Below are 12,479 nucleotides of genomic sequence, written 5' to 3' on the forward strand. Positions count from 1 at the left end.
ATCAATATTGTTTCAATTTGTAAGTTATTATTAATTATGCAGTTATTTAAACTGAAATTATGTTTAATTGCTTATCAACAATATTAATATTTATTGAATTTTTGCATTTGTATAAATGTGGCTCATTGATTAACACATTTTATGAAATGTGCCCCCCCCATATTTGTTTGGGTTTGAGACCCCTGTTGTATACCATCCATCCCAGCACCCACATAAATAGGATAAATGACCTTGATCAAGTGCCCTTATTTAAAACAATGATTTGTTGTGAATTTGCACCAAGTATTACTTGCTATTTAACTTCGGTGTAGAAAATGTATTTCTATCTTGCATTCATATTCAGGGTGCAAAGCTTTCATTGTGCTTATGTTGAGAATTGGATAAAAGACATACTGTGTGTCCAACAGCACAATCCCCATGCAGGAGCTGCACTTGTTCAAACTGAACACATGCAGGGCCAGTTCAATGGTTCTTCTGTCATTAATACTTGCATGGAAAAGGGCATTTAACAGGTGTACATCAGCTGCATCTTTTATCCTTTCAAAAGGTCTCTTCAGAGCAACTAATGAAAGAACAGGATCTTTTGCATTTGCTTATCTGGCTGGTTGATGATATCCCATAGGGAGACTGAAATTTTTTTTATGCCTTTGTGACTTCCTGCTGTTAGCACAAGCACCTTTTAGGGGAAAGCTAAAGCTTTTTTTCTAGGCATTTGCTGTACAAAGCTCCACTCTCCTTGATTCAATCTATTCACAACTCTTGATCTAAAATTCTGCTCATCCCTTACTTTTATCAGTTCAGAGAGAGCATATCCCACTCCACAAATGCTGCTTTAAAGGTTTCATAGAGATAGAAAGGATCTTGTCAAGCCCAAGCATACACTCATTGGCATTATGATTTCCTTGACATAAGGAGCCTAAATTCCTTCAGTTAAAGTGATCCAGCTACCTGCTAAGGCAAGCCTAGTATATTGTTAAGCAGATTACACTTTTGAGTACCCAAATTTGGCTTTCTTATGATTTTCTCTAAACCAATTGTAGATATGTCTTTATAAAACTGACTTCTAGCTGACATTTTGCATATTTCAAAACTGTGTAAGTGAATAAAGACTATCCAAAAGCTGCCCATTGTTGACAACTGCCTTAAATCCAGAAGACATTAAAGCAAACTATTGGGCTGTCCAGCTGAAGTGAAGTTTATTTGACCTAGAGGACAGCTGATCTTTATCTTCGCTAACCTGTCTTGTTTGGAGCTATTTGTCCAGTGGTTATGATGAAAGTCTTCTGTGGTCACTCAAATTTAGTGTGTCCTGGGAAATTATCATATGCTTTATGGGAGAGTTACTGCCAAGATTTCTCTTGCTCTGCCCCATAAATCATAAAATTATCCCATCTCTATCACTTTTTGTGGCTTGAGGGAGTCACAAAACCCAGAAGAGATACAAAAATAGTTACATTAACTGATCTTGGCCAACTTAGTTATTTCTGGCAGTGTCCGGGGTTTTAGTTATAAGCAAATTTCTGATTGTGTTTCCACACTAAGAAATATACCTGAGGAGCTAGAATAAAAGTCGAGCAGAATCTCCTCATTCTTGATAGTTAGGTTTTTGGTATTGATTCAGCTTAGTGTGTAAATTCTGGTTTTTAACAATGCTTCATATTTTAGTACAAATGTGAACTAGGCCACAATGTTTATGACAGATCCTAATCACAAAAACTATGGCTTTGTGTAACATATAAATCTTACCACTATCTTTTGTCATGTGCTGTTAGCTATATAAATACAATTTATTTATAAAAAATAATTACTAAGTTAAATATCTGTGAACAGCCACCTTTTGAAGAGTTCTGATCACATTTTCACTTTTTGGTAGGCAATGTTTCCCTGGTAAAACTTTTGTGAGCTTTACTTGTCTTGAAATAAAGAATACTAGCTTAATTTGTTGTCAGTAAGCAGCAACCTGTCCTCCAGTAAAAGCAGAATTGCACTGGGAAATAGTTTATAATCTGAGTTACATTCCCTTAGTCATGTAAGCTTTGGAAAGGGTTATTTGCTGAATATGTCGAATGTACCTTCCCATATAAGTGAAATACGATTACAAGAAAAAACAGGGAAGTCAGAAGGTTTTGCTACTCTTTTCTTAGATTGGTGGTTTCATCTACTATAATAGCAGGAGAAAAACCAGCCAGCTGCTCTCCTTTTGTTAACGGATCAGCTGGCTGTGGAGAAGATTTTTTTTCATGAGCCAGATGGTTGGTGGAGACCGGACAACTAGTTTTCTCCTGAATGGAAAAGTATGTAGAGTTCCCTGGGCACCCGTATGTTGAGACATGGACATTCTGAACAAGGACAATTATACTCTATTGGATATAGACATAGAAAAAGTATATGTTTACGCTTTATGTGACTTTTTGACACCTTCTAATATATCTAGAGGGAAGGCTATGTAAATTAGATTATTGCGTCTGAAATTTTACAGGTCAACTGTCTCCAACCAAAAGTAAAGTGACTATACACCTATGATCTTAGATCAGTAGTCAAAATTGTTCCTGGGAAATTCCTCTTGTATATTAGCAGAACATGGATTAAGTTCAATTAAACTGACTTAGTTGTTTTCTTTCTAAATTCTCATCTGTGAGCTACCTAAGAAGGGGAGAGTTCAAACTTGCTTTATGGAAAGAATGCCCTACTTCAATCCAGTTCTGATTAACAACAATCCCCGATCTTAAACTCGAATTTCCAGTGCTCAGTTACAGGTAAAGTGTAAGAAAAACAAAACACAAATATCGTTTGATATACTATAAACATCTATTCCCTGGTCACTTTCTTACTATTGAGAAAATATATGTTGTTCAGTTCTTAAAAATACATATATATGCATTTAGATTACATAGTGAGAAACTTTGAGGGTTCCCTATCACTACTGTAGTTCCTGATAGAAAGCACAAAGGCCTGCTGAGGTTGGGCAATTCTTTTTGTGAGGAAATGAAGTCTACTATAGCTCACATGTGTCACGATTGAGGAAATTTTAAAGTTTTTTTTTTTAAAGTCATTTTAGCTTTAAAGTTACCATACTGGTCTATGATAGCCATATTGGTAATAATACACAAATACATAAAAATAACTACACATGATTTTTAATCAAAAGGCTAAGAAGTAATTATATGTAGATAGATCCATTTGTAAAAGATCCAATGCAAATCTCCTTCCATATTTAAGAAATTACGCATTTATTCTCAGAACTTATAAAATTGTAACAACTGGAATTTGTAGCGGTTAATTTGTAGATTAACTGTGATATGGCCTCTCCGTTTCTCCCTAATCCTCTACTATTCAGCACTCTATGGTGGCTCTAGGAGACACATACAGATACATCCCTTTACTATCTACATTGTGGATGTCTATATATACCTATTTTGTCCCTTCATATTTTTAAAAAGCTTAGTGTTAGTTTACCACTAAGGGGCAATTCTTCTGATACAGATGGCTGATCTTTGTAGGTGTTTTTTTTTTTTTTTTGAGATGCAACCACCAGAACCAAACACAGTATTCAAAGTGTGACAAAGGTATACAAAGTGTACAAAAGGTTTATTGAATGTTTTATTTTTAGTCTATTTCCTAATGATCCTAGAAATGGATTTGCATGTTTCTCAGCTGCTGTTTACTGGGTCAATGTTTCAATTGAACTATTCAGTCAACCCAATATTTATTTCTTGATCAATCCAAACTGTTCCATGTAAGGCATGTAACTACAATAATAGGCTGAATTCAGGATTGTAGTACCTACCTGCTTTTCATTATATCCTATAAGATCCACCATGCAAAATAAATACATTTAGGATATTGAATCCAGGAATATGAATACCAGAATTAAATGAATTTACAGTTATTTTGCACTAAAAATTATCAATGTAATTTATGGTTGGAAAAGTAATTTTGTTGCTACTACTGCTAGAAAACTTTGTGGAATTAAAACAAATCACCCAAAGAGATCAACTGCTTTCTGCTCATTCTTGATCAATAGTGATAAACATTTATGCAGTATCATATTCTACATATTTGTGGTATTTTTGCACAACGCACATATTGTATGGTTTATGATTATCTGAAAATAAAACCACCCACTGAATAAAGAACAAATTAAAACAATGAAGTTTGAAAAGAAAAAGGGAAAACCTAAAATGGAACAATATGAATACAAATGCTGCATCTTTTTTTTAATCACATATTGCCATTGCTTTTATAGTATTTTCTCTACTAATTTGTATTACAACTGGAATACAGCATTTGTGTGGATCTTAAGGTAATATAGTCTAACTTTTAGCACAAGTAGGACATCCATTTAGCCCAAGCAGAAAATCCAGTACAAACCAATAATTTCGTCAGCCAACCATTTGCTCTATTAAGGAGTCTTTAACATTTTCACAGGGGCTTTTGTCAATTGAAACCCAGTCAACTAGCCCAAAGAGAGTTAGTTTAGCTCAAAATAACTCCAGGATATTTCAAACTAAATTATTTAAACCTATGGTCAAGGGTGTTGTCTGAATAATTGTAAGATTACCAGGGCAGTTAAGTGTTTTTAAGAAATGGAAGAGATCCTTGAACACTCCAACAAAAACAAAGTTTCTTTAGGCACTATTTTTTGTGATCTTGTGACATGGGCCAGTCCTTGAAAAGAAATGGCTAAGCCTTCGCTTCAGTTCATAGTGGTGCTCTTTTCATACCATTGCTCTCTCTTTTCTTTTTATTTCAAAAGGAAGAATGGGACAATATTATAGTTATCCAGCTTCCTTTCCAGTACCTGTAAGACCATAGAAAATGGTTGTTCCAAAATATGTGTCATCAGCAATTGTGCACTGCAATTTGGGGAATAAGTTAGTCTTCTAAGGAAATTGATTGGGCATTCAGCTGTGTTACATACACGATGACATTGTCAGATATTCCCAATGCTTTGTAAAATTGCTTGTCTTGTAATTCCAAAATATTGGTTTATATTCTATTCTTTGAAGAAAAAAACATATTATGAAAGTCTGTCAAACATTTGAAATTGGCTATTGTGTGTGTGTGTGCATGTACGTGTATGTATGTATATCTATATATATATCTATATATATGTGTGTATGTGTGTATATATATATATATATATATATATATATATATATACACTCCCTTTATTTATTTATCAGCATAAATATAACATATATATATATATATATATATATATATATATATATTTGTGTTGCAATTGTGCTGATAAATAAAGGGAGACTAGTATAGATCTATTTCAAGCTATTTAACTCTCATCAGCTAGCCATACCCTTACTGGGATTTGAACCTGTGCTGTATTACATATTAGGCAGTTGTGTTAGCCACTAAGCCACAGGTTCTCCCATATTTGCTTCCTCCCATATTTGGGCATACCAGGGGCTGTGACACAAAATTACACTTTACACTTTATGTGACTTGTGACACCTTCTAATATTCTAGAGATGGAAGGCTATGTAAATTAGATTATTGCGTTTGAAGTTTTACAGGTCAACTGTCTCCAACCAAAAGTAAAGTAACTATACACCTGTGATTTTAGATTAGTAGTCAAAATTATTTCTGGGAGTTTTCTCTTATATATTACCACAACATGGATTAAGTTTAATTAAATTGACTTTGTTGTTTTCTTTCTAAATTCTCATTTGGGAGCTACCTAAGAAGGGGAGAGTTCGAACTGGATTTAGGAAAGAATGCCCTACTTCAATCCAGTTCTGATTAACAACAATCCCCAATCTTAAAACTAGAATTTTCAGTGCTCAGTTGCAGATAAAAGTATGAGAGGGGTTTAAAACAAAACAGAAATGTAGTTTGATATATACTATAAACATCTATTCCCTGGTCACCTCTTTACTATTGAGAAAATATGTTGTTCAGTTCTTAAAAATACGTACATATGCATTTAGACTACACAATGTGAAACTTTGAGGGTTCCCTATCACTACTGTAGTTCCTGATAGCAAAGCACAAAGGTCTTCTGTTGCAGGGCTGGATAACCCTTTTTTGTGAGGAAATGAAGTCTACTATAGATCACATGTGTCAGGAAAGAGGGTATTTTAAACAGGTTTTTTTTAAAAAAGTCACTTTAGCATTAGTTACCTTACTGGTCTATAATAAGCATGATTTAAAGGTGTAATTCAGTGTTGGAAGAGGAAAAGTACTGGAGCAAAATTATTGGAGAAATTCTTATGTTCTGTAGGACCTGTGCTAACAGGCACGAAGATGACTGGGGCTTAATATTTCCTTTATAATTGCCTGTTTTATTGTTTATTAAAAATAGTATTATTCCACTGCTATGCAAAATTGAATAATTTTCACATTGTTTCTGGAATATGTCAGAGGAATGGTAAGGCTTTATTTTTTTTGTAACTTTGCAGCTGCTTACAACAATGACCAGGAGGATTGTAATTAATTTTTGAAAAAATGAAGTAGACTTTATAAAAGTTTATCAGTTACTTGTAAACTGCTTAAAAAGCTGTAATAGTTAAAAATAGAACAGAAAAAGGCAATGAATTGAAAGCAGAAAAGGGGACTAATAGTCATTTGATATCCATTGTGCTACAAAGGACTTCCAAGGATGTACAATTACTGATTATGATTTAACAGCGACTATATGTGAGAGGGAGAGCCACTTGGTTGTAGTGGTTAAACCAAGTTATGACCAAGGAGACTTGATTCTGGACTCACTTTAGGCACAAAACCAGCTGCATGTCCTTGCGCCAATCACTTTCTCTCAGCCTCAAGAAGTAAGCAATGGCAAACCACTTCTGAAAAACCTTCCCAAGAAAACTGAAGGGATTTATCCAGGTGGTTGCCAGGAATCAACACTGACTCAGACATAAATGGATATACGAATTCCAAGAGAAGTACCTGATTTTGAAACTGACAAACTAAGATAAAACGACTGGAAGCACAACTTGGAAGCTTTTATATTCATTTAATTAATGTCAATGTAGTTTACAAACGGGAATGACAAGTACCTTTTTATAGAATATACATCGACACACAATCATTGACACAACTTTAATACCACCTTGTGCAGCTGGGAATCTTTGGGCAAAGACAGTTCATTTATTTTCAAGCTCATTGAGGAAAGGAGGGAGCAGCTACAGAATTCTGCAAAATGTACCTTCTCCAGAGAAGGAAATTAAAGAGTTAGGGTTTTTTTGCATCCATCTTAAGAGGTTTCTCTGCTTTCCTTATCCTCAAGAAATAAAAACCGTAGGGTCAGATTTAGGTTTAAAACAAATGCTAATAGTTATATGTGGTTTTACATATATTCATTTGGCTTAGAATTAGTCCACAGGACCAGAAAAAGCTCTTTATTCCCAGTGTCAACTTGCTGGAACATCAAGGACGAATCTTTTTAGTTTATTGTCTAACAGATCAGAGAAGAGTAACCGTGCACTTAATGTCCCAGCAAAGAATGTTTGATTGCATTGGGCAAGCAGGTTTTTGAGTGACTCATGGTATCATCCCCATTACAGCAGATTTGGGAAGGTATAAGTGCTATACAGTTGTGGCATTTTGGGCCCAAACAAATAGCGTTCTAGATGCTTTATGGTTCTTGTAAACTGTTGCACCTTTAGGATGCCAGATCAATATTTGCTTGAACCAATTGTCCCCCCACGCACCCTTCCTACCCACCTCCAACAACTAATACGAGCTACAAATCAGCCTTCAATGTGCTACAACATTTTGACAGAGACAGACTGGTTCAGATAGTTTTCGGTATTCTGGAGCTCAGAATTACCTAAGGATAAAAAACAATTCTCCATAAGATAATTGTTATGCATATGGGGATGAAACTGTGTCATAAGAGGCTGATTGACAACAGATGTCTTCAACTTGCATTCAGTGCACTCTCTGTTTGACTCAATAGGAATAAAGAATCCTGGACTGAGGAAAAAAATCTTGTGGTCTAATCAGTATCATGCCAAAGGTTTTCCCAATAAGCATGATAATCAAGCCAGATGTTTTAGTGCAATCATGTCTTTCTGAGGCTTAAATCCACAAATATAGTATAAGATGGAATTAACGAAAAGAGAGAAAAAGTTGTTTAGTAGACCCAGGGGCATAATTCCATTAATTTTCACGATGTAACCCCAGTTTAAATAGTGATTTATAGGCTTATTTGCCTGTCAGCATCAAGCAGGCTGATAACTTCCTGTCAGAATTTATAACAACTTTATAAAGTGTTCCCTGAATGGATTACAAAATGGCATGTTTGGCAGTGCATGCAAAAACTGGTTTTTAAAAAAAATTAAGGCAGGTAGTGACTGACAGGGTTATTTTCAGAATGCAAAACAAAGGGCTAAGAAAATGTTTCTGTAAGGAATGCCGAGGAAATGAATGGAATCTAAATTAATCTAATTTTGAACAAACCCAGATTACATTCCACCATTACCACAGTCCAAGCAGAAGTGACAAAAGAAGGAAGCAAAACTGGCACATACCTATTTCCTTTTCAAAATGAAACATGAACATCTGAAAATTAGATGAAACAGCTGTTAAGAAAAATATTCCAGAGTAGAAAAGACTGCCAGTAGCTGGACCTGGGAACATATCAAAGCACAATGCTAAAGATTCTGCCAGAGGCATGAAAGAACATTAGGTGCTTTTCTGCATTTATTTTGGGGCACTGTTCAAATTTAATTCTAGTAAGGTTGCAGGTTGATGAATACACTTACATTTGGACAAAAGATAGCTTTAGCTTTCACAAGACTAATTGGCCTAAACACAGCTACGCTAACAATTCCATCTGTAATAGACAAAAACCACTGTTTTCTGCTTTGTGTGAGTGCCTATCAGAGTTCACCACTAATGATGTCCTTTGTTACTAAGGCAGTTGCAACACTCCTAGGTGGCACACCTCGAATCCAAAAATTAAAACATGGCTGAAACATCATATGATTGCCAAAACTTTACAAGATTTCAGACATGTTTAAAAAAAAATATTTTGGTGCTAGTGCCACCATAGAGGTTTGCATAAGAATATTTAGTGCCTGAAAAGTCTACTGATGCCTGCTATGACTTTGTTCACAGGGAATGGGGTAAGCTTGCACATTTTTGTTTTCCCAAGTGAAAAAATGGAAAAGGGTTTTTCGTGAAGCAAGTATTTTATATAAATAGCCCACTTAACTGTAACAAATGAAAGAAAATCTGTTTTTTTTCTATTTTCCCCAGAAGTCATGTAAGTTATGGCCGAAACTACAAATTGTTAATTTCATATCTGAATGAGGAAATGTACACCACAGAACATTAAACCATTTATATTATATATATATATGTATAATATATATTTATATACTTTTTTTAAACTAATGACTTTAATGCAAAAACTCTGCAGAACCAAGAAAAATATGGGTTTAATGTTCTCTGCTTATTTTTTCTCTTCTTTTTTTTAAAAAAAGTCACACACACCCCCGGAAAAAATAAAAAGGAAAACATTAGTATGTAACGTTGGAGTCTATCCCATTTATACACAACATTGTAAACATATAGTCTATATTACATGTGCTTCATTCTGCCTTTGTGGATGTGAAGGTATAAGTTTTTTCTTTTATTAAAAAAATCCACTAGAACACCACAAATAAAAAGAGGGTGGGAAGGAGACTAGATTACAGGCTTGGACATTTCCTGCGGTGGAAGATCCAGCACCTTCTCATGCTTCCCTGAAAGGTCTTGCAAGTTGTCTATGATGGAACCCCAACTCTTGGAGAGACGGGACAGACATGGAACAGCAGTTTGTAAAAAAGGAAAAACGAATCACAATTAGGATTCTGGTTTGGCCTTCTTGTGGAGTGGGCAGCACCAGTGACAGGTTCGGAAGCAGAGGCATCGTGCGGCTCCCTTAGCCTCTAGTCCACTTTTGGAGTCTTTCATTTCAAGTGTCTGGGTTGCTGCCACTCCTTCTCCCAAGTCCCCATAGTTCAAATATCTCAGCAGCCGTCTTTTTCATAAGTAAATGCGCCTGAGGTCTCCTGGTGAGGTGATGGTATTGCACTGAGGGCATAACTTCTTGGCACCCTGTGAAGGATTGAAAGATGGATTATGAAACACAAGGATGCTACCTCAGTCACATCGTAACACAAGAAGAACTAAAAGGAAGTAGTTAAAAATGGCAAACAGTATCCAACCATTATGGCAAACAGGCTGTAAATGGTAATCTCCTTGAATACTATACAATTCAAAACAAAATCCCTTGGAGATGCTGTGCATGCAAGAAATCTCTCAAACATTGCAGAGCTGAAAAAAAATATGTATAGAGGAAAGGGGAAAAATTCTCCAAATTCAGAGAGCAGTTATAAGAATGCTTACTTGAGATTGTTTCTACCAAAGACAGCAATACCAGGTATTAGAGCTGAGCATGTATTTACTTTTTGACAGAAGAAAATGATATATCTGTTAATTTTTGTTGAACAAATAATTGCAAAGTCAAATTTCCAAGGTTTTTTTTGTTCAATTAACATTACCTTTAGTTTTGTATGCAGTCTGAATGAAGATTAAATTGTGACTACATCCACATACATTAAAGAAAAAAAATCTTCAGTGAGGCATACTTTTTCTCATAATAGTGAATCATTTGTCAATCTGACAAATTAATTCTAAATCTCAAAATTAGGATAAAAATATCTAAGTTATCAGCTGATTGGTAGGCATGAGAAAATGAAGGCAGCAATTTTAGCAACCCATTCTTTAGAAATAAATATAATTTGGAAAGGACTCTGAAATGCAGCATGGTGGAATTTAAAGTTAGCCTCTAACTTTGGCTGGTTCCCTGTCTGTGATCCTATTTCTCTCTTGTCAATATATTCAAATATTCCCCAGCAAAATTAATGGGGTGGTGGTAGTGGTAGCTATACAAGTTCTCAGCTGGCATAGATGATGGTCTCAAACAGACTTGTCTGAAGTCATTGTAGAAATGTCACATCTTTGGGTCCAACAGACAAAACTGGCTTGGATAAAGTGGGACCCTTGACAAGTGAAGTTTCTCCTCCTGGCAGAAAATATCCTCTACCATATTTTCACAGCAGCAACAATCCAAATTAGAACAAGTACTTTGAGAAATCAAGAAGAATCTGACTGGTAGTTGAAATTTCTCTCAGAACCTTTTACACTTTTTGCCTTTACAATGTCTTAGGAGCTTCAAACTCTCATCATCTGTAATTCTCTCTCACACAATATGTAATAATTTAGTAATTAGTAATTTAATAAATTTATATGCCGCCCAATCCCGTAGAACTCCGTGCGGCTTACAGAAACAAGATAAAAGTTAAAAAGTTAAAAATAGAAAAATAAACAATTTAAAAACAACACGCCATACATTCCGTCTAGGTGGGGCTGGACCTTGTTCGTGAAGTCAACAGCCCCAGGCCTGCCGGAATAGCCAGGTTTTAGTGGCTTTTCGGAAGGCCGAGAGAGTGGGAAGGGTCTGGATCTCTACGGGTAGATCGTTCCACATGGCAGCTACAGAGAAGGCCCTCCCCCAAGGGGCCGCCAGCTGGCATTGTCCGGTCGACGGCACCCGGAGAAGGCCCAACATGTGAGATCTTATCGGTCGCTGGGAGGTATGTGGCAGGAGGAGGTCTCTCAGATATCCAGGTTCTAAGCCATGTAGAGCTTTAAAAGTAATGACTAGCACCTTGAAGCGCGTTCGGAGACCAATAGGAAGCCAGTGCAGCTCGCGGAGGATGGGTATAACATGGGTGTATCTAGGTACACCAGTTATCGCTCGCGCGGCTGCAATCTGGACCAACTGTAGTCTCCGAACACTTTTCAGGGGCAGCCCCATGTAAAGCGCATTATAGTAATCGAGCCTTGAGGTGACGAGGGCATGAGTGACCATTTGAAGTACCTCCAGGTAGGGCCACAACTGGTGCACCAGGCGAACCTGGGCAAAAGCCCCCCTGGTCACAGCCGACAGGTGGTGTTCTAACGTCAGCTGCGAATCCAGGAGGACACCCAAGTTGCGGACCCTCTCTGAGGGGTGTAAGATTTCACCCCCCAGGCTAAGGGATGGAATGTCTGGACTATCCTTGGGAGGCAACATCAATAGCCACTCAGTCTTGTCTGGATTCAGTGCAAGCTTGTTCGCTCCCATCCAGACCCTGACAGCCTCCAGGCACTGGCACATTACTTCCACCGCTTCGCTGGAGTTGGCACGAAGCAGACAGATACAGATATATTACAGATAATATAAACACACACAAACATATGTGGTGAAAATCTGGATTATGATCTTAATGCAGTCATTTTTCTACAAACAGAAGAGTTCCACTGGCAGAACAAGACAACAGCTAAGCTTTGTTGATCCCCAACAAGGGGATATCAAATGGTGCAAAGGGGAAGGGGAATCAAGAAAAAAAAATCTGCCTCTCTATCTAACAATAAGATATATACTGCACTTGGGAATGGAGTATATGAAAATTAACACT

At 36.5% G+C, this 12,479-nt stretch overlaps 1 protein-coding gene across 6 annotated transcripts in view; it reads right to left on the minus strand.

The window, feature by feature from the left end:
* Positions 1-6,959: 6,959 nt before the first annotated feature.
* The window catches only part of RNF220 (ring finger protein 220), a 402,605-nt gene continuing 397,085 nt past the window's right edge, over positions 6,960-12,479 (minus strand). For all 6 annotated transcript variants that reach the window (XM_032218004.1, XM_032218003.1, XM_032218002.1 and 3 more), the window contains one exon: positions 6,960-10,071. In XM_032218004.1, coding sequence (XP_032073895.1) covers positions 10,000-10,071 — 72 coding nt within the window. In that variant the 3' untranslated portion in view covers positions 6,960-9,999. The remainder of the gene's footprint in view (positions 10,072-12,479) is intronic.

Source organism: Thamnophis elegans, chromosome 5, assembly GCF_009769535.1.
Source record: "Thamnophis elegans isolate rThaEle1 chromosome 5, rThaEle1.pri, whole genome shotgun sequence".
Taxonomy (NCBI): Eukaryota; Metazoa; Chordata; class Lepidosauria; order Squamata; family Colubridae; genus Thamnophis; species Thamnophis elegans.